The 23739-nt window shown below is 39.9% G+C and overlaps 1 protein-coding gene across 2 annotated transcripts; it reads right to left on the bottom strand.

The window, feature by feature from the left end:
- Nucleotides 1-461: 461 nt before the first annotated feature.
- On the bottom strand, nt 462-23614 carry LOC131248543 (probable trehalase). 2 transcript variants are annotated; one of them, XM_058248863.1, is made up of 11 exons: nt 22831-23611; nt 20421-20540; nt 9723-9838; nt 9490-9590; nt 9269-9378; nt 8438-8510; nt 7147-7314; nt 6976-7063; nt 5321-5420; nt 2154-2367; nt 462-790 (listed from the first exon to the last, which is right to left on the bottom strand). In XM_058248863.1, exons 1-11 carry the CDS (start codon nt 23397-23399, stop codon nt 704-706), a joined length of 1746 nt encoding a protein of 581 aa, XP_058104846.1. In that variant the 5' UTR covers nt 23400-23611; the 3' UTR covers nt 462-703. The 2 variants fall into 2 exon arrangements, with proteins under 2 accessions (XP_058104846.1, XP_058104847.1); XM_058248864.1 differs by lacking the exons at nt 2154-2367; nt 5321-5420 and having other exon boundaries at nt 22831-23614.
- Between the last annotated feature and the right edge of the window lie 125 nt (nt 23615-23739).

The raw sequence follows: 23739 nt of genomic DNA, 5'->3' as shown, positions 1-23739 counted from the left end.
ACCTGAGTTTTGGATGCGAATGAAACTTAGTCTAACCCCTCATCCAAGTGGGACACCCACGATGGATGGGCTGAATTTGTGAACCAAATCTACTTGAGCCCAATAAATGATTATGTATGCTTTAATAGGAGGGTAATCCCTCTCAACTGTTGCATGTGGTGTGGCCCACCCAAGTCATGCATTGGCTTGATTTTTAAGCCCGAGGCACACCATCGAATGGTGCATCTGGCTGATTTGGTAAATTCACGTACCCCAAGGCAAAAAGTTTATCTTATATATAAGAAAACTTTCTTAAGCAAATCCAACATGGGACTAAACCCACAACTCAAAAGCAACAAAAATTTCAAACAGGAAACCAAAATATTTAAAATTCCTCCATTTTTTTTAAAACATAAATTTTGAAACAAAATACAACAAAGACTTAATGACTCATGGTCTAATTGAAGTGATAGAGTGGCATGGATCAACCCCAATTAGCTGGGATAAGCTTAAATGATGAACTCAAATCAATTACAAGTTACATTTCCTCTCACAATGGTTTATTTCATCTACTCTGCGGCCATCCCATATGAGCGGGTATGAAAAATGAGGTCTGGGAGAGCAGCAAACAGTAATGGCAATGACAGGTAACTTGTTGCCAAGCTATAAGGGGCATGAATTTACTAATAAGCTATCAGATCCATGCTCATTAGAAAACTTCAGCTCACTGGCAGTCAATTTTTCGGTCTCGAGGCCACCCGAACTCGTCCAAGAATGCCAACACCACTCCATTTGACCAGCCAAAGCCCGTCTGCACCATGATGTAACATAAAATAAAATAAAATAAAAATGTTTCAGTAGAAACAATTTGATGGGTACAGGCAAAAGGCTAACAGAAGCACTCTCCTGATAACAATAAAGAAATCTGTTTCTATGAAATGGACACAACATCCTGGATTTCCTAGCAGTAGAAAAATGTTACACCATCGAATTTCTATTTCACAGGCTGACAACAACAAAAACCACACTTTCTGTCAAATAGTTTTGGCCAAGAAACCTGGCTAGACTTTGCAATCAATCCACATGCATCTCTACCAGCGGTGCACGTTTAGAACATGACCTAGCTGAGCCACACATCCCACCTTGGATATGAACTCAGGCTTGTCAACTGGCCAGGCAGGTCAACCATGTGTGGAAAGATACTGCCAAAGGTTCACATTCAAACCAGTCTATTTTAGGGTCACATAATCTACAAAGTGGGCCCTATTCTGCCTGATGCATTGCTTGGATGTGATGCACAAGTGCCGGCTTGGCCATGTGTAGAGGTGCATGTGGGCTAAGAATACCTCTTTTGGTATACAAAAAGAAGCTATGGCATGGAAGTATAATGAACTAATCCCATAAAAAAGGTGGCAAGACCCACTTAAGAGAGGTTTTTTGCACTTGACATTGGGCGTTTGAAGGGAATCTCCTCAGTTCAGGCAGAGCAAAGTTTCGCAACATTCTGTTGATTGATGTCTTAAATCTGTAAATCAACAGGTCTGTTGATGACATCTCGATGCCATCGAGCAGACTTTGATGTGATGAGGACATCCAAGCACCATACCAGAGGAGAGCTGAGCTAGTCTACTTATTACTAGACGACCATTACATGGGGCCCACTTGGTCCAATTCACATTCCTAGCAACGTTGAAGACCTCACATGCATGTTCGTGCATCTTTGAAGACCCCACACTGGGAAGATGCATGTGGGCTGCATATAGGAGCTTGATGAACACATCGGACCGTTGGATTAGGTGGACATGATGATCGGACTATTGGATCATCATCATCGGACATCTTGATCGTGGATCCTCATGGGCCACGGAATAGTTTAGTTGTTTAGATTGTTTACATGCTTGTTATTTTTTGTATACCTTATATTTGTGTTGAGATTAGGGAGTTAGGAATAACTTTTAATTTACTGCATGCACAGATTTAAGACATCTCATAACAGTGATCACTTGGTGTATTATTCTTTTTAATTTTGGCAAAATGGCATGAGTTATATAGAACCAGATTTTCAATAACCAAACCCCAATAGGAGAGCCTTTGGAAATACTTCCTAGGTTTTGTTAAACTTGTTTTGAAAGAAGAGTAGTGTTTAGAGATAGTCATGTGAATATAGTCCTTACCTGAGGCACGTATTCACCACCCCCTCCAGTCCCTCCACAAACCTCCACATCATATTTCTCATGCATTTTGCCAGTATTCTTGTAAGCAGCATAATTTGTTTGGATCCACCTCACAACAATATCTTCCGCCAATGTCTTTGCTTCTTTTAATCCAGATTTTGCCAGACCTTCAACAATCATATGCTGCAATGGAGGCCAACCATTTGGAAAGTCCCTGTTCAATGGAAACAAAAAATAATTTCTTCCACTTTTTTCATAACAGAAACAAAACAAAGAAAAAAAAAAGAAAAAAGAGAGAGGATGTTGTTCTTCCTTTCCTCTCCATCTTCTTAAGCACTTTGAAGAAGTTAAAACTCAGTCATGGCCAGTGTTCGAAATATTGATATCGCGCAATGTATTGCAACCTTGGGATCGATACAGATACGTATCGGTTATCGCACGGGTTATATCGTTTGCATCGCTTTATCGCACTTTTTGGGAAACATGGGGAAACAATGGGAAAATGGTTGAATTTTTCAATGAGACTTCAGGGATTATTAAAAAAGACCTTAACACACTTTTAAATCATAAAATCTCAAAAAAGAAGTACCCATAATAGGTTTCCTTTGTAGTGTCCTAAGCTATGCGCTATCTGATTGAAAAAAGAAGAAGAAGAAGAAGCAATTAAAGCTTTGGATCAAGCTGATATTTGTGTGGTCTCTTCATCCAGGTCTTTGTGACCTTACCAACAGGTTGGATGGTGAATAAAAATTCTAGTGGACCCCATGAAGTTTTAGTAGTGTGGATTCAATTACTACTGTTACCTGTGTTGTGGTCCACCTAAGACTTGGACCTGCTTCATTTTATTTTTTTTTATCATGCCCGAAAATGAGCTTTCAAAATGGATGGATAGTGTGGATGTAAAGCGCATACATTACGGTGGGCCCCATAATTAGGGATCCACCGAGTGGATCCGAGGATCCACCAAAACAGGGCCCAGAGTGGACGCAAATTTACCGCGAAATCCTTTCCCTGGAAGTTCCCGTGCTGGCCCACCATGATTTTTTTGATGAATCCACCTCATCCATACGTTTGGCTTGATCATTTTAGGACATGCAGCCAAAACTGAGTCTGATCTAAGAGCCAAATGGGCCATACGAGAGAAAACAACGAAAATTGAGCAACTACCATTAAGCCATTCGTATGGCCACAAAAGTTTTATATTAGGCTAAGCTTTTAGTGTTTTCAGTTTATCCTAGTGAGAATGACCTTATAAACGGTTTGGATGTCATATAAATATCAAGTTGGAGCCCATAAAGGTTTCAATGGTAAGAATTTCTTTCCCCAGTTTTCCCTCTCGTATGGCCCACTTGACTCTTAGATCAGTCTCAATTTTGGCCACGTCCTAAAATGATCACGCAAAACGGATGGACAGGGTGGATTCATCACAAAAATCACAGTGGGCCCCACTTAGGTTCCCAATGCAGGAACTCCGAAATCCACGTCCCACCCGAGTTGGGGCAGTCCCCCGGTACACGGGGGAGTGAATTAGGTGTAACACAGGAAAAGCTTAGTAGGTGTTACCCTTATTGTGTCGCCCACATGGGCAATATTTTTGTATATCCACGCCGTCCATCTTTTTCTCCAACCCATTTGAGGATGGGGTTCCAAAAATTATGTAGAACCAAATCTCAGGTGGACCATACCACTGGAAACAATGGTGATTGAGTGTCCCACCATTAAAAATTCCAAAGAGACCATCGTAACGTTTTGGTAATTTTTATTTGCAATCGAACATGTTGATAATGTCAAGAAGATCTGGATGAAGGGAAAATAAAAAGATAAGCTTGATCCAAAACTTTTGTGGCCCACGAACAGTTTTTAATGATCATTCATCACCGTTTCTAGTGGTATGGTCCATCTGAGATTTGGATCTTCTTAGGTATTGGTATCACGTCCTAAAATGAGATGTAAAAATAGATAGATGGCATGGATATATAAAAAATACATCAAGATGGGCCCCACAAGGTTAGGGTAACACCCATGAAGTTGTTCCCGGGGTAACAACTAATCGGCTCTCAGTCCGCTGCAAACGGACGAGCGATGTGAGTGGGGGACCTTGACTATGGGCCACACCATGATGCATGTGTTGTATCCGCACTATCCATCCATTTGGATATATCATTTTAGGGCATCAACCAAAGAACGAGGCTGATCAAAAGCTCAAGCGGACCCCACCACAGAAAACAACGGGGACAATCCAGCCATCGTTGAAACTTGAAATCTTCCTAGGGTCCATCATAATATTTATTTGCAATCTAAGTTGTTCATGAGTATAGGAAGATATGGACTAAGGAAACGCACAAATATCAACGTGATTGAAAACTTCTGTGTTTCTGTAATAGGAACCACTTGAGCTTTGGATCTACCTCATTATTTGTCCCATGACCTAAATTGATACCTAAAAACATATGGATAGAATGGATATAAAACATATACATCAAGGTGGGCCCCACTGTAAGTGTTGTACCGTTTTAAATACACCTGAGTTGCATCGAATCCACTCCTTAGTTAAGGAGAGAGCGAGCCGACGAAACCTTCGGCCTCGTCTTCTTCTCCGCAAGCTTTGGAAGGTCTTGCGATTTCGAATCCGTTCGAAAGCCCAAAAATCTCGCCCAAATTCCATCCCTTTTCCAAATCCCTCCCAAAAACCCCATAACCTTGGCAAGAATATGATTTTTTCTAAAGAATTTCTCTCCTGAAGAAAAAAAAGGGTTTTAAGGTTTTTTTACTTGATCCAGCTCGACGTTTGGCCCACCAAATTCGGTTGAAGGTGATTACCTAATACAAATCTTTGAGGTAGAGAGATTTTATATATATATATATATATATATTCGAATTTGTGCGGTAGTAGTGAGAATTTTGCCTCGTATCGCCGAAAATGATGCCTGCTTTTTCATCAGTATCGCACAATATTTCACGATATCTTGCGATATATAGGCGTATCGCATGATATTTTGAAATATCCTGTGATGTATCGCACGATACACAAAATTTCTTCCCTTTTTTTTTTTTCATTTCTGAGCGAGTTTATTGAGTTTCGTATCACTAGCTAGCGATAACGATAATATCAGCCAATAGTATCGATATTACGAACACTGGTCATGGCTGAACATAGTGCCACTTACCATTGTTGTCCTGAATTTGATAACGACGTCGCGATTCCAGCAGCTTGAAGCAGGCCAGAGCTTTGGAGACCTTCGACAACTTTCGTCACGACGGCACCATCTTAACAGATATTGATAAAGTCATTTTTTATATCACATAATTTCTGTACATGTATTTTCAGTAGCTTGGAACACGAGAACTTGACAGTTCAATTTTGCAAAAATGTTAGGCATCGATCTGACAATTGTTTCTAAGCACAGGTTCAAATGTTGCCAAGGAGCATCAAGAGTCGATTCACACATTACTTTCCATCTTTTATAGACAATTAGCTATAATCTATAAGTATTTCAAAATTTGAATTTTTGGAAGCTCATTTTGAAATCCATGTCAAGATTGCCTCTCACATGTGTGCTTGTTAGTCCATTTTGGAGAGCAATCTTAACATGCATTTCAAAAAGGACTTTTAAAATCAAATTTTGAAGTGTGCAAGGCGCATTTCAAATTTGAATTTTTGAAAGTCTATTTTGAATTTTCCCTTATTTTCTGAGGAACAAAAAATAATTTGTAATCTGTGGCATACTTTTCTTGTCTGGTGTTTAACAAAAATGACGCATTGATAGTACAATACATCAACTAATACCTATAACAAATAGCTCACTATTTTCCATATTTAAATATATAATTTGTTATCAACATAAAATTTTGCAATATTTAAATTGTTTAACTATACAATTTAGGTGCTCTAATGTTTGCTTCTTTGATTCCTTGAAGATGCCGCGAAAACTACAACTAACACACAATTCTCTCTGCTGGTAACATCAATAAACATATAAAAAAGATGAAAGCTCATAGAAGCGATGAAGGCAGCTCAGTGCTTGACTCGGTGCCACAATCTTTGTTGCTTTCTGGAGTCATTATTTAAATGAAGTACAAAAGGCATTCAGTGTTAGGCTGCAGATTGCCTGAGGCCATCATGGAAATGCTTTTCTCAAAAATGTTGGGCTCTGCTATAATTCAAAATGGCCGTCTTCTTGACCATTTCAAATGGGAAACAAGTTACCAAAACACTCGTACAAAATTGCAGAAATTGCCAATGTTTCATGATTTATGGGTGCATTTGGAAGTTTTGAGTAGAACGGCCAATGGCAGAAATGGCCATTGAGTGGCAAATTTAACTAAGTTCTGTATTTAGCTCACTTGCCGTCTTGAGCTAGTTTGATAGGAAAAGGCAAGTGAACATGCCTCCTCTGGACAAAAGCATTTTCTTGAACGTGTTGTTTCTTAACAGTGTCACTTACTGGCCATTGAATAGTGGTAAATGCTATTGGTGTGCTTCCAAAATGGGGTGCCACACCTTTATTACTTTCATTTTTGGAGGTTTTCTTTGAAATATGGCCCTTTCATTCATGGAGGTTTTCAATAAACTACCTGTGATGCTGGAGAACAGAGAACACAAATCTGAGTTTTCACTTGCCATCAAATAGCTAACAGAATTGTGGTACTCTGCAGTGGTTTGGAGATTTCAGAAATAAGTTGCGTGTTTATTTGGTAGGTGGAAGTCCAAAACATCAGTAATGATTTGGGTCTGATTTTGGTTTGTTATGACAATCAAAATGCAAAATCTGAAGAGTCTGCATCCCATAACACCTCTGAGTGAAGATACACAATTGCATACCTGAGCTAAATAAGTCAATCCACAAAGGAATGAAGTTTGATGCAAAAATGTTTTGATTTTGATTATGCCCTTCCCACCTGTGAGTTTCCTGGCGAAATGAAAGGAATCAGAAAATTGCAAGGTTTGTAAATTTCAATAGGAAAGCTTGATCAAATCCTATGTATAGATCACCTTGCATTCACTGTCATTCCCAACCCAGTAATCAAGCCATTGTTTCATCTCGGCATTCCAAAAGATGGAGTTCATCGACGCATGCCGAGCTTTCGAAGCTGCTGAGAACTTTTCAGCAATGGAGTTCTCCCCAACGACTCTTGCAAAGAAGGCCATGTCAAGCTCCATCTGTGCAAACAAATACATTAACAATTATTTTCAAACAAACACATTGACTTTCTATCATGTCATCTTTCCCTTACACCTAAAGAGCATCATCCAAGCTGGAACTAAAATGGGTAAGGCTTCCCAATGATTCTTGCAAAGAAGGTTGTGTCAAGCTCCATCTGTGCAAACGACTACATTAACAATCATTTTCAAATAAACACATTAACTTTCTATCATATCATCTTTCCCTCGAACCTAAAGAGCATCATTACAAGCTGGAACTAAAATGGGTAAGGCTGTCAATGGCCTGGGTTGATCCATCAGTCCTTACTGCCTTGGGGAGTAGTCCCTCAAGGGTCTGGTTTGGGCTTGTCGATCAGGCCCATGACTGAAACAAGTCCATTTATTAATCAGTTTGGCATGGTCCATGTTACAAAGCCCATAGTCCTGTTGTTAGTAAGGCTGGGCTTGGGCCATGTTTCCCAGCCTATAGGCCCGTCCGACAATTAAGATGTGTTAAAATAGTAGCAATAAATGGCACTTCTAATTTTAGTTACACAAACCTTCCCCCCCTTCTCTCATCCTGATGATTCCTCTTAAAATATTTCCAGGCTCGGGGCTTCCAACGCTCGGGCTCAGGCTTGCCTTTAATAAGGTGGGCCTGGCTCAGGCCTGTCTATTTTGATCCAATAAGGCCTGGGCCAGGCTTGGGCCTAGGTTTTATTTACAGGCTGGGCTTCGACAGACTGCTAACAACCCTAAAATAGGATGTGATAAATGACTTCACTAAAGTATCAATGATCTTCCTAAAGAGGGACCCTTTTCCAAAAAATGCTAGGAATATTTGTAACATTTAGATAAAACATTGGTAGACTTGTGAAAATTTCTGTATTTTCCCTGAAATAACAAAACTGATCAACTGGCAGTATAAAATGACAAGCAAAAACTAATTTTTGAAGCAAAACAAAGATATCAAGGGAAAAATGATTTTTTTTTTTAAACATAAGATATCAAAAGCAAAGCTACCAAACAGCAAAACATGAAGTTTGAAATTGCTTCAAGAATTGTCACACCTGCACAACCAATCTGTTGGTGAAGGTGGTATTACAATTAAGTCTTTATAATAAAGTTCTATCAACCATACCTTAAGTATGTATGCATTCAGGTCCACAGGAATAATTGAAGTTGTGGCCAATGTTGTAATGTCAGGTGAGTTCCTGCACATAAAGTGATTGCCATTGTGAACAAAAAACATAATGGAGCCAAGATAAGCTGTGTTGGCTCCGATATCCCCATCAAAATTCTAGTCAGAATCTCAGACAAGCATTCAAATGCTACTATTTGCATTATTCAGTCTTCTAAGGCAGTTAATTTGACTTGGGGAACTATAGAGGTGAGCAAATAAGGGATCATAACGACTTGTATACTATTAGCTCCCACATCAACTTTTGTCAATTTCATGAATCTTGAACACGAGACCTCCCGCTTTGATACCACTTTGATGCAGGACAATTAACCATTTGCTCTAAAAGCTCGAACTGATAGAGCATGACAAATCAATCCATTTATCTCATAGCCCAGGCCCCACATCCCATGGGTTATGACCTTGGCCGAACCACCCTCATGGGCCCCACTTCACATGGGTTCTGCTTCACACGAACCACCTGCTTCACACGAGCCACCGGCCTCACACAGGCCGCCCACCCGAGTGTGCCCCTGCATCCCACAGGCCACCCCACTTGAGCCCAGTGTGAAAATGCCCATCCATTACGTTGTTAATGAGAATCAAATGCAGGTATTATCAGAAACGTGTCTGTCTGTCTGATGCATTGATCAGTTGGAGCACCTATACATGTTGACTGCACTTACTTTCAGAGATCAAAACTTTAGTTAACTAGCGCCCATCTAATCAAGAAGACTAGAAAACTAAAGAACATGCAACTCAAGAAGAGTAAATAACACAGAAAAATGCTACCTCATCCACCGTGAACTGAAATCCCATCCAGATTCAGCAGTTGAAGCCAGTTGACGATAAAGATGTTCCTTTTCCGAAGCACTTGAAAGTCTGGAAGCAAATGCTTCATCCTGTGAATTTTGAATCAAGCATCGACTTAACAATATATGTCATTTGTTTTCTGATCTTGCACACAACATGCGTAGTGCACTAAGTTCAACAGTTTGGAAGGCAGGATATACAATAGTTGCAGATTCTGGCCTTGGTTTGTTCCACATTGCATAATATCGACTCATAGAGTGATTGCATCCTTCAGCATCCTGTAGGTTCACTTTATGAATTCCTACAAAAATAACATATGTTAAGATTTAAGTCATGAGTCCAAGCATCAATAAATGAGAATAACAGGTAAGCCCGGAAGTCCGATCATAGAACATGGAAGAAACAATCAAAGTTGATATAGTGTCCATAATACCTGAATTCCAGAAGTGGTGTTCCTTGAGTAGTGATGGCAATGCTCTTTTTACGAGTGCCACATCGCCTGTCTTCTTATATATCTCTGATATCATTGAACTAAGGAGCGGTGGTTGGCTGCAGAAAATTCCACAATGCCCGTAGCTCAAACTTCAATCATATAAGTGGCTGTAAACATAGGAAATTTAAAGTATTTACAACAATACATGCAGCACGTAGTGACCACTACATAATGTCAAGGAATAGTTTGATCCATTATGAGCCTGGAGACACTATATATGATGTTGCCGATTATAAATATTAGCCATCAAAATCTTGGCACAATAGGATGTTAGTGCATGACTTTGAAATTCCTCAACTTTTCTTGTCTACAAGTCGCTTCAAAGAAGTCATCTAAATTTTAATAGAGACAATCAACTTGGAAACTTAATGATCTGCCTAATGGGAGTATCTGAAGAAATTATCTGATGATGTATCATTTTATGGCTGTCAATGCAAGTTATAAGGACAAGGAAGGAATACTGTAATTCCAACATTTTGCTTCTTATGTATCCTTAGTTATACTCTAACAAGACAACACCTTAAAAGTAATAAATAATTTTGTAAGGAATGGACACTTCAAACTACCACCAAGTCTGAAAATGCCACCTCAACACAAACTGCTCACCACCCCTGCTTTGAAAGTTTGCATGTACAAAATTTTGTAATAATTTTAAGATCTTGAGTGGATTCCCAATATCTTAATCAAAATAAAGCTCATTGCATATATTAACATATAGGAAACTCAATACTTATATTTATATGTTGATAAAAAATAAATAGTGACAATAGGAGTAGAAACAAGCAATTTGCGAAACAATCACTTGCTCTAAAAGCTCGAGCCATTAGAGGATGGCGTATCAATGTATATCAATGGACTTTAACACTCCCTCGTACGTGCTGGGTGAAACTCTGCACGGGAACATACTAGACAAGGGTGGAGGGACACTCACACGATAAATATGCCGGGCTTGATTTCCTGGTCCTTGGGCCGGACTTGATTTTCCTATCGTTGGATTTTTATTTTGTGTCAATCCGACCGTTGGATCTTGTCAATCAAGCTATCGGGCCACCAAATCTTTTAGATCTGGACCCATTGGACTCTGATCTTACTTCCTTTATGTTTTTTTTTTTTTTTTTAAATTTTTTTTAGAATTTATTGGATGGTTTATATTGATAATAAGTGTTTTAGTTTCCTTATTTTGGATGATAGGTCATTTCACTAAAGTGAGTCACATAATTGTAATTATTTTGAATTTTCATTTCAAAAGCACAGGGGAGGTGGACATTCAACCCTAGTGGAGAATTTGAGAATAAAAAAGAAGAGAGAAGCTCTCTTGTGTGAGGGAATTTTCTTCCTTATTTTTTTTAGGGTTTGTGAGAAATCCTCTAATCCAATTGAATTGTGGAAGGGTAGAGGCTTATTCAGTGATGGATTCTCCAATGTGCATCATTCCTCTCTCTTCTCTAAAAGGTATTCTTCTTCTTGTCTTGTCTTCATCCTTCCCATTCGCTTACAACCTTCTTAACCCATCAAAACCCTATCCAATCCACCCTTTCTCTTTTCTTTTACCTATCCACGAATGGACCCGCACATGCACACGCACGCATGTGCGTCCGTACGGGCAGCCACGTGTGGACCCTCATTTGCATTTTCCCTCTTTGATTTCCCTTTAAACCCCCTTAATCCCTAGATTATTCAAATCCCTAAAAAGCCCATTCATAAATCTCCATCCATGAATCTAAAACCCTAATGAAAATATGACTTTTTTTTGTGAAACTTTCTCCAAATCCGAATTTTGCTTGCATCATTATCTATCCACATGGTTGTTGCACTACCCACTCATGAATCCAAAACCCTAATGAAAATCTGATTTTTTTTTTGGTGAAACTTTCCCCAAACCAGAATTTTGCTTGCATCGTTATCTATCAATGTGATTGTTGCACTACCTACGCTAGATTGGAAGTTCCTACTTCCAAGTGGGCCATTCTTGAACTATTTTATATTTTCATGCAACGCGTATGTGATAACCTAGGATCCTTTTATTATAAAACTGAATTTCCGAATCTATTATATGGATATGCTTGATTTTATATGTTGATTGCTGAAATTAATGTGTAATTGATCTCTCATCTTGCATCCTAGGATAGTTTCCATCATCCTACATCCCTCAGGATCGTAGATAATGAGGCATGGCCTTCGATGGGGTGCATGTACGAGCTTATGAGATTAATAAGAGAGAGGATATGGGTTGTATCACCTAATTCACATTTATGGGTGCTCCAGAGCATCAATGATAAATGGATCAGGATCTTTGAGCATCCACTCCACCAAGCAGGTAAGTTTGTTACATTTTGCTTTATTTTTGCTACTTGCACTTGCGCTTACACTTTAAGTATTACTTTTGTTTATATATTAGTGCAAATGAGCAAATATTATTTGGGTTCAGTATACTACCAAAACCCCAAGTTCTACTATAGATTTTGGCTATGGGAGAATCATCAATTGACAATGGCCATCCACCAGGTCTATGAAATGTTATTCCCCAACTCAAAGGAAAAAAACATATTTTGGGAACCAGATAATGCAAATCGAGCAAATTTTCGTAATGGTAAAATATGTTCACTTTCTTATAGTCTTTACAAATATGCATGATTAATAGTGGTGATTTGTGAATTTGTCTTTATACTTGCCGCGTTTTAGCGGATGCTAGGGTTGCATTATCGGTTGCACTAACAAAAGCATCGAGAGAAACGATGATGTCATTGAGTATATTTATTATTTTATTTACTTTAGTAGTATGATTTATAATTAAATATCCGCATTCCCCGTTTAAACTAAAACATACTTCTAACGGATATGTTGGCGAGTGGTGGGATATGTACGAAGGCAACTACAGTTATTAGCCATCCTTGTTCTCGCCCACACAATATCTTCTTTGCCATGCAAGAAGAATTGGGGCATGAGGTCGCTCATACATATTAATAAGAGGAACATATTAAGATATGAAAAGCTGCAAAAGCTCGTATACTGCCATTATAATATGAAGTTGAAAGAGAGGTAGCTATGGGCAGATTGAGGCATACAGCGATATCAAGACCAACTCAACTTGTTGTCCATAAGTACGATGGCACAGTTCAGTGATGATGCTTGGGACCCACTTTAAGAGTGGGTCAAGCCAGCTAAAGACGATGACACAATTCAGTGATGATGCTTGGGACCCACTTTAAGAGTGGGTCAAGCCAGCTAAAGATGATGCCGAGGGAGGCCCTACTCCAAAGGTACCTGATGGAGTGACATCTCTTAGTATTGACATCGACCACGTAGTTAGCGAGTAGCGAGCTGAGGCAGACTCCTTTGATGTTTCGATGAGGAATCCGGTATGTCCTAATGGGGATGGAGAGGGAGCGATGGTGATGAGACTTTACCCCCACTTAACAGTGGTAGTGAGGAAGGGGATGGAGGCTACTTCCGGGGGGGGGGGGGGTTGTGGTGTTGGAGCCAGTCCATAGGTTTAAGCGCACCACTAAGTATTGCTTTGGTTTATTAGGGTCCACTATTGCCTCCGCATATAATTATGTATATTGCTTCCGGGCTAAATACGCTTGCTGTCATAAGGACTCGTCTTCCTTGCCAAGTGTCTTGAGGTTCACTGTTGTTTCCCTTTCTATCTCATATGGGTTTTAACAAAACCTTTATGGCAGTTCACTATAGCCTTATGGCAGGGGGCTTGCTACGATTTGGATGCAGATATTCGTAAAATACAACAAAAGATATTCTATATAAACCGATTAATACATAATTGATATGCTATCCCCTTGGGACTAAAAGAGATTAGTCGACCATACCTTGATCCTTCTTGCCTTAGAATTCTTTCTCCTTTCTACTTCTCTCGTACCTTACACAACTAAGGACTTTCTTCTTATATAGACTACAGACTCAAAAATTACAAAAGCAAAATGAACTTTGGACTTCAAACTTACAAAAGCAAAATGAACGAAAAGATAAATGACAAGGCTATCGTGTCCTGTAATGATGGAGTCGAGCAGCGCCATTGTAATATTTAATCTAAAGTATAGCTTTGACTACAGTGCTTTGGTCAGGAGGTACTATTTTGGGATTTTCTCATTTGCTTTAAGCTGCTGCTTCTCTTCTTTTGATGCTTTTAGTTGCTGGTTGAGGTGCTTTTATTGTTGTTGTTTTGGCATTTTCTTGCTTCGAATTTGCTGATAACCTGCTACGAATCTTTGGCGAATCTCTGTCAGATCCTGGTGATGCTCATGTCGGACTTCTTCATTTGTTTCTTCAGGCTGATTTGATAGGTTTTCTTCTTGCTCGAAGTGTACGCCCTTGCCGTCCGGTGACTGGAAGACGTCGGAAAGGATTTCTCTAAGCTTCTGTTCAGTGCTTTCGTCTACGAGGTTTAGTATCCCTGTTTCTAGCATAGTTGCTTCAAGGCGGAGTTTGATTAATGTTTCTTTTCTTTTTTCAAGCATGTCGTTGTAAGTTTTGGCCACCTGGATTAAGTAATCTTCTGTATGGTATAAAGTATACCATCGTTCTCTATCATCCAGGAGAAGTTGGATGATTTCACTTATGAGTAACGCTCTGTACTTTACTAGGTCAAGAGGTTCTAGCTTTGCTTGGCTTTTGTTTTCTTACACTACTTGATGATCACGATCACTTAGGCAGATTAGATAGAATCCTTTACAGTATTCTTCTTGTCTAATGACCCAGAGATGAATAAACTGAAGGCTCGGAGGGTTATATTATCCGATATACGCTCAAGAACACCAGCTTCCTGATCTAGTACCATTTCGAGGACATTTTAGCAATGAAGAGCAAACTATAGCAGATGCCCTTTGGCATAACGCCTTCAAAGGGTGCATGGTAGATTTCAAACAAAACATCTTCTCAGTTATCAGATATTGCAAAGAATTGAGAATAAGAAATGAGCAGCTATCGGCATGGATTAAACAGTCTAACCTACCATCACCAGCAAGCTATATCACTGTAGCACAATCAGCAACTCGTCCAGCGGTCCTTATCTATAAAAGAACACAGTTCTCTGTAATAATCGGAACCCCTCATGGGAACACTGCATTCTTTGAGGAAGAAATAGCGGAGAAAAAAGTAAAGTACTACCCTTAGCCAATAAGCCGTGCCATGGAGAACTTCAAAGCATAGCCCTCATCCAATGCATTCTTCCTTACCTCCCTACAGGCTACATCTTTATAACAACAAAAAATACAGAAGAAGCGAAGCTGTTAACCAAGCACAGACTGATAGGGCTCATTCGTGTAAATTCTATAGACGAAATCTCTTATCTCCTTGAGGGGGTCCAAAAGATCATACGGCGAAGTATGAAAGATTTCACTCCTTTCTTTATTTATCTTTGGGTCATCAGACAAGAAGAATATTGTAAAGGATTCTATCTAATCGGCCTAAGTGATCGCGATCATCGCGTAGTCCGAGAAAACAAAAGCCAAGTAAAGCTAGAACCTCTTGACCTAGTAAAGCACAAAGCGTTATTCATAAGTGAAATCGTCCAACTTCTCCCAGATGATAGAGAACGATGGTATACTTTATACCATACGGAAGATTACTTAATCCAGGCGGTCGAAACTTACAACGGCACGCTTGAAAAAAGCAAAGAAACACTAATCGAACTCCGCCTCGAAGCTACTATGCTAGAAACAAGGATACTAACCCTTATAGACGAAAGCACTAAACAGAAGTTTAGAAAAATCATTCCCGATGTCTTCCAGGCACCGGATGGCAAGGGCGTATACTTCGAGCAAGAAGAAAACCTATCAAATCAGCTTAAAGAGACAAATGAAGAAGACGACAAGAAGTCCGACATGAGCATCACTAAGATCTGACAAAGATTCGTCAAAGATTCGTAGCAGGTTATCAGCAACTTCGAAGCAAGAAAAAGCCAAAACAGCAACAGTAAAAGTACCTCAACCAGCAACTAAGAGCATCAAAAGAAGAGAAGCAGCAGCTTAAAGCAAAAGAGAGAATCCTATAACCGTACCTCCTGACCAAAGCGCTACAGTCGAAGCTATACTTTAGAATAAAATATTACAATGGCGCTACTCGATTCCATCATTACAGGACATGATAGTCTTGTAATTTATCTTTTAGTTCATTTTGTTTTTGTAAGATTGATGTTCAAAGTTCATTTTGCTTTTGTAATTTTTAAGTCCATAGTCTATATAAGAAGGAAGTCCTTAGTTGTGTAAGGTACAAGAGAAGTAGAAACGAGAAAGAATTCTAAGACAATAAAGATTAAGGTATGGTCGGCTAATCTCTTTTAGTCCAAAGGGGATAACATATCAGTTATGTATTAATCGGTTTATATAGAATATCTTTCGCTGTCTTTTTGTTGTATTTTACAAATATCTGCATCCGAATCGTAGCAAGCCCCCTGCCATAAGGCCATAGTGAACTGCCATGAAAGTTTTGTTAAAACCCGTATAAGATAGAAGGGGAAACAACAGTGAACCTCAAGACACTTGGCAAGGAAGATGAGTCCTTACGACAACAGGCGTATTTAGCCTGGAAGCAATATACATAATTATATGCGAAAGCAGCAGTGGACCCTAATAAACCAAAGCAATACTTAGCTGTGCGCTTGAACCTATGGACTTGCTCTCAATTGATCTCTTTCGATTTTATTCTCTAATCCACTAAACTCTATGCTTGTTATCATCTTCTGTTTCCTTTGCATATGCTTAATAGTTTTAGTTACCTCTGCTGTATTTCTTTTAATTATATACAGAAATTTTATATTTTTTAGGGTTTAGGGTTGAGGGTATAGAACCACTCCTTTAGTTCACCCAACTATTAAGGAGCCTAAGCAAGAACAGAGCCGGGGGGGGGGGGGGGGTGGTTGCACTAGCACCAATATAGGTGGGGGTACACAACATGTCAAAATTAGCAACCTATTGGCTAGTTCACTAAGGAGGCCTACTTTGACCATGCCACTCAGGGCAAAAAAAGATGGATCTTGTCCACCATCCTCGCCAAGAGGAGCACCGCCCAATAAAAATTTCCAACTTCAGAAGAAGAAAGTAGCATATATCAAGGAGTCTTTTGTACATAACTTGTCATCCATGGATATCAGTTCAGAGTAGAGGAGCTCCTCTTCTATTACACCATATGCATATGAAAGATATCACAGTTGGTCATGAAGACATTGACATTCAGTCATACTTGTCCACGTACTGATATGCACAACTGATGGATAGCTCTTCTAGTTATGTATATAGAGAGGAATATGCGAGGTAGCCATCATATCATTAGGCCCAATATTATCCAGGAATCAGAGTTGGAGGTACCCTCAAGACCTTACTTAGCCACAGTTGATGTGCAATGTGCATCACACAGTACTCATGTCTAGGAATACTCATACAATTCAGAGAGGATGAGTATCAAAGATACGAGAGAGAGAGAGAGAGAGAGAGAGAGAGAGAGAGAGAGAGAGAGAGAGAACCTCCTTTGGCACGAGCAAACGACAACCTAAGCATAGTATTGTAAGTACATTGAATAATAGTATTACGATAGACAAAGTAGGGATCGAGATGTCAACTATGGGCCACCATGTAATTCTATGTGGATATGAAGGATGGTAAAATAGGCATGTTTTTAGTTCATTTACTTTTTTTTTTTTTTTTTTTGTCTTAATTATTGTATAGTACATGCATTTGTAGTATATAAACTCATTTTGGTTACTATTGTACTTATTTTTTATGACAACACATGCTTTTAAGCCCCTATTAAATGGAAACTCAGGGCTTGCAATACCACCCCATAAGTAACATTTTCTTAACTAACCTTTTTAAAAAAAAAAAAAAAAACTTATGGCAGCCAAAAAGTTAAATTTTTAAGTATAGTTTGGTAGGCACCATTTCAAAAGTAACTTAACACCTTACTTTTAGCCATTGGTAAAAAAATCCTGCTTTTTAACTTTTTACTTTTCTAACTGTCTCTCTCTCTCATATCTCTCTCCATAATGAATGGTCCATATCAAAGGTGGCCCTGCATGATGGATGGCTCACATTGGATGGTCAACATTAAAGATGTGCTTCACATGATGAGCAATGGACATTGAAGGTGGTCCCACATGATGGACAACTAGCATTGATGGTGGGTCCACATAATGGATGACCCACATCAAGGTGGGCCTCATATAATGGGTGGTCCACATTAAAGGTCGGCCCCTAATGATGAATGACCCACATCCAAGGACAGCCCCATATGATGGACAAACCACATTGAAGGTGGGGCCCACACAATAGATGGCCCATATTAAAGGTCTGATCTACAAAATAGGTAGTGGACATTGATGGTGGGTGCCATATGATGGATGACCCACAATAAGGTGAGCCCCACATAATGGATGGTCCAGAGTAAAGGTTGGCTCCTAATGATGAATGACCTCGCATGATGGATGACCCACATTGAAGGTGTAGCCACATGATGGATGGTCCGCATCAAAGGTGGGCTCCACATAATGATGGGCAGTGAACATTGAAGGTGGGCCCCATATGATGGACAATAACATTGATGGTCGGCCCCACACAATGGATGACCCACATCAAGGTGGGCCCCACATAATGGGTGGTCCACATCAAAGGTTAACACCTAATGACGAATGACCCACATCCATGATGGATGACCCAGATCGAAGGTGGGGCTCATAGGATGTACGGTCTAGATCAAAGGTGGGTTCCAGAAGATGGGCAGCAGACAGTGAAGGTGGAACCCGCATGATGGATGACCCACATCAAAGTAGGCCCACATAATGCACGGTCCACATCAAAGGTCAACCCCTAATGATAAATGATCCACATCCAAGGCAAGCCCCACATTAAAGGTGGGGCCCGCATGATGGACGGTCCACATCAAAGGAGGGCTCCTCCACATGATGGGTAGTGGATATTAAAGGTGGGCCTCACACAATGAACAATAACATTGATGGTGGGCCCCAAATGATGGCTGACCTATATTAAGGTGGGCCATACATGTGGACAGTTACATCAAAGGTCGGCCTGTAACGACGAATGACCCACATCCAAGGCGGGCCGTGCATAATGGAAGACCCACTTCAAAGTTGAGTCTCGTATGATGGATGATCCACATTAAAGTGGGCCCCGCATGATGGTCGACCCACATTCAATGTCCAAAATGATGGACGACCCACATCCAAGGGAGACCCCCACATGATGGATAGCCCACATTGAAGGTGGGCTTCGCAAGGTGGATGGTCCAGATCGAAAGTAGGACCTGCACGATAGACGGTTCACATTGAAGATAGGGGCAAGGTGGGCACAATATAATGAACAATCCACATCAAAGGTTGGCCCCACATGATGGATGGTGTGGATATTAAGGGGTGGACCAAAAAAAATAAATTGAGAGATAAATACTTATGTGATGTTGGAAACCAGACATAGTTACTTTTTGGCTGATAAGTATGTTGTTTGCCAAACATACTTATCTGCTAAATAAGTAGAAACCAAGATAAGCTACTTAAGGTATAAGTGACTTATGTAAAGTAACTTATGATCCAAATGAGTCCCTATTATGCATGCATCCTTTTTGCAGTGTCTTTTTTTTTTTGCTTTTTTCAATTTCCTATATATATTAGCATCTCCTAAAGTTTCACTAAAAATTTCCAGCATTTTTCCCATGTTTCCCTCAATAAGCGATAAATTTTCGAGAATCAATGATACTATCAGCAATATTGATACTTGTTACTGTATCCCTAGCCAGCGAAACTTCTAACAGTACTAATACTACAAACACTACACACATATATACATGTCTAATTATCCATCCAACCATCTATCGATTCATATATACATGTCTAACTATCCAACCATCCAATCCAACTATTAATGTGGACATACATACATACATGTGCATACATGCCAACCATCCATCCAACCATTCTTTCATCCATGCATATATACATGTCTAACCATCCAACCAACCATCCATCCATCCATCCATGCATGCAGATTTTCTGATACTGATATTATCAGCAATAATATCAATAATATCGCTGACAATCTGAACACTGCTTTGCATGTACTCAATATATGGGAAAAGGATCAACAGAAAAAATGAAAAATTTGTCGGAGATGGACTGTTGGCCTGTGGCTATTGAACAAAGATAGTACACAACAAACATAACATAATGGAGTCACGAATCGTAACTACTAAATTATAGGCCTTATTATGGATGCAAACTTCTCACTTAATACTAATTAATGAACTATAATGAAGAAAAGTGAAACATCTGAATCTCTCATTTAAAACTATTTTTTACTTATTAAAGTGTATCATAGTAGAAGAATCAATATAGATGTATATAAGTTGCACAAACACAGACACATTTTCCTTAAATAATACATGTCCACCCGTGATTATTATATCACAGTGAATCTGATTCTAAAAATATTTGATCATTTAACCCTACTCAAATTCTTTGAGATCAAGCACAAAACAGTATCAACAATCCAAGAACATCTAAAAGAAACTATTAGTTGAGTTAGACAGGAATGTTATGTGTCAAATTCTAAAAGTATTTGTTTAAGACTAGAAATAGAAGAATGAAACAACAAATAAGTATAAAAGAAGAACCATTACCTCCTATTAGTGTAATAGGTCCTTGCACCGTTCAAGACATAGCCATACTCATCTAAGAGTGAGATAAGGTTATTCACAATCGCTTTGGCAGTGTCATACATTTTGCTCGCTAGCAAGCCCCTAGAAAACCAGAATATCAAGTTTCCAAAGAATGTAAGGGAAACACGAGCAAAAACATTCTCGAAAAAGAAAAAAAATTTAAAAAATATATATGACAGAAACTAGAGATTCCAAATGATAATGGTCAGGAGGTCACCTGAAAGAAGTTTTCAGATAAGTTAATATTTGCGAGGCACAGCAATTAAAAGAAAGAAAGAAAGAAAGAAAGAAAAAAAAAAAAACACTAATCTAGTCATTCGTGGGCCAAATGTTATTTACAAGGATCAGTCATCATTCTTAGGGGCTCTCTCGCTCATGTCTAGTGGGTTGAAATAGCCAAATGCAGGGCTTTATATGGCACCATAAACACTTTAGTTAAAGATGGAAAATGTCATGCTGATGAGGGAGGAATCGCGGGATAAGATCTCAAGAAATGCACTCAGATTCTGCTTGATACAAAACTGCGAACGCCTTTTTAGTTGAGCCTCTTTGAGTAACTGGCGATGCCGCCAAAGCATGGCTAAATCCAAGATGAACCCCATTGGAGCCGCTTTGGCAACTACTCAGCAAGAGACCTTGGGTTTTTCGCAAAAGAATATACAGGTGCTTGTCCTCAACAGCTGCTTCCTCTGCTGGGTCTTTGGACATGATGGCTCATGGTCAGGGTCTTCGTCCGGCATGTCTTTTACAGCATTAGTACTAATAATCTGAACCTCCTCAATTGAGAATCCATGGATGTTTCTCAGACTCACACAAAGTGAGTCACAAATAGCCTTGAAAGTAAAAGAAAAACAACTAGGTCCCAAACAATACCAAAAGTAAAAGAAAGACTGGAAGCCTCTCCCAATGCCATGAACACTATGGAAGAAAACTATGAGAACTAATAGATCCAAATGACGGAGCCATGACCATGCAAATGATCACAAAATCGAAGGAGCAATAGCATGCTTCCGCCTTTAAAACTCTGCAAGAAGCAGTAACAACCATATAATACAATTCACATAGAGGGACTTAGAAAAACCTCTAGGAAACAAGAAATACAAGCATCTAGCGGAACAAGAAGCTTTGCACTAAATCCACTGGGCTAGCCTGTGCCTTGATCAATCTGAATTCTAACCATGGTGATCCAGACTCCCCACATTTGGATTTATGATTCTAACTGTCAGATTAAGAACCAATAAATGGAAGTCTTAAGGATTTTTTATTTTTATTTTTATAAAGGAAATGGACCTCATTCAGCTGTGGAAATTTGACTCGATTGGTTTGTTTGATCAGAGTTATTTTGGGCAATGGAGTTCATTGGGTGAACAATACCATCAACATGCATGGTAGGATGGTCAACATCATAATATAATGTTGCACAGATGCATCAGATCATTCCTCTTAATTGCATGCCACTTTGATTTCATCTTATTTTATTTAATCTATATATTAGAGAACATATTTCTTTAAGGAAATGATTAAAAATAATCTTGATAACCAATAATCATGATCTCTAATACACAATTACGATTAATTAAAATGAGATTAACTCAATTTTAGGCGTCTACCAAACAGGCCTGAGATTCTTTCAGTATTTGCAGCAATTTAGACCCCGTTTTTTTTTCTTGCAGCTTTACATGAAATTGACCATGAAGGCCCACATGCACCTCAACACATGACCCATGTTCCAACCCAAAGCACCGATGGAACATCCAGCCCATGCATTAGGTGGGTCCCACCAGGTACATAACCTGACCTAAATTCAAGCTGGTCCACTCATCAGGTGGACCACACATGTAAGAAACAATAAACAGTAAAAAAACCCACCTGCCCGTTACGTTATGCACTTCACTCGCTCTCGTTTCCTTTCCTTCACTTGCAAAGCCCTTACTACATAATGAATTCCATTTGCCTGGCGAATCAGCATTCTAATCTCAGGGGGTTTTTACCCGTCGAGCAATGTCAAGTTGCTCAATATGGGTTCTGCCGGGTAAACTTGATGCCAGCAGCCGCAGTAAGACAGAGGATGCAAACATTGTCTGGATTGGGCGTAAAGCGTCTGTAGGTGGCTTTTCAAGTCCGCGGTCAGATCGCAGCGATGCATTCAGTGTTAACAGGTGTGGCCCATTTAATGCGTTAACTTGCCATATTTTAAGCCACATCATCTTGAAGGTGGCCCCCACATGGCGCATGGCTTGGATGCTGTGTGTGAACTCGGTGAAGAGCGTATTTAACTCTCAGTACGATACACCAATTGCATCAAGAAACAAATAATACAACTAGAATTGAAAGAGAAAAGTGAAATTCAATTCAAGAAGCAACAGCTAACCTGATAACCCAGTAAGAATCCCAGTAATAAACCTCTCGAAAACGTGACCCTGGAATAATGACCCGCTCAGGCAGTGGAAGCAGAGTATGCAAATCCCTCTTCTCCAGAATCTCCTCCGAAACCTTCCTACTCAAATTCTTCCACAAAGAATGCACCTCCAAAGCCCATGCCCGTACCTCCGGACTCTCCACCTTCGGCAAGAACCCCTCCGGCACTGGAACAAAATCCCCCGGCTCCGCCGCCACCAGATCGCTCCCGGCCACGCCCATATACTTCCCAAGAAACCCTTCCAGGTACCTAACCGAGACCGATCCGTTCTCCGATCGCGGAAGCTTCGAGAATGCAGCTTCGGTGGTGGCCAGATCAAATTTCAGTGGCAGATCAACGTAGAGCTTCGGATCAAAGCCGGTCGGACCCAGCGTCCGGAGGGCGGTCGCCTGTAAGCGTTCGAGGAAGGAAATTAGAGGCGTGGAGGGTTTTACAGGGCCGGAATCAGGGCAGAGACCGGTGGCTGCTGCCATGATGAGGGAGAAGAAGAGAGAAAGCAGATTAGGGTTTTTGGTGGGCATTTGAGCAAAAGATGGAAGGCATGAGGGATGGTTGTGTAATTATATGGAGGTGAAGATGAGCCATTGGTTTGATCGAATTTCCGTGAACGGATTCTCTTCCTTCCAACGGCGTGGAGATGGAAGTGCCGACAATTGGAAGCCCTTGGCGCGATCCAACCAACGGGGCGGGAGTTGTCGTAGTCAGTGTCAGTGAATCATGTGAGGCGATTTTGGGAAACGGATTGGCTACTCCCCTGCCACCAGCCCGATGGTAGTGGTCGCTGCTTGTCGGGCCGACTATGAAGTATGTATTTTATCCATGATGTTCATCCATTTTAACACGTCATTTTAGGCCAAAAAT

Source organism: Magnolia sinica, chromosome 6 (genome assembly GCF_029962835.1).
Source record: "Magnolia sinica isolate HGM2019 chromosome 6, MsV1, whole genome shotgun sequence".
Lineage (NCBI taxonomy): Eukaryota > Viridiplantae > Streptophyta > Magnoliopsida > Magnoliales > Magnoliaceae > Magnolia > Magnolia sinica.
The sequence above is the reverse complement of the archived record's forward strand: the minus strand, read 5'-3'. Positions and strand labels throughout refer to the sequence as shown.

What these genes read in the sequence shown, in the direction of transcription:
- LOC131248543 (XM_058248863.1), bottom strand. Translation starts at nt 23,399, where the DNA reads ATGCCCACCAAAAACCCTAATCTGCTTTCTCTCTTCTTCTCCCTCATC. An exon ending in GATTCTTACTGGGTTATCAG is followed by an intron (nt 20,541 to 22,830) that starts GTTAGCTGTTGC and finishes CTGGTTTTCTAG; the next exon opens with GGGCTTGCTAGCGAGCAAAA. An exon ending in TGAATGCATACATACTTAAG is followed by an intron (nt 7,315 to 8,437) that starts GTATGGTTGATA and finishes TTGTTTGCACAG; the next exon opens with ATGGAGCTTGACATGGCCTT.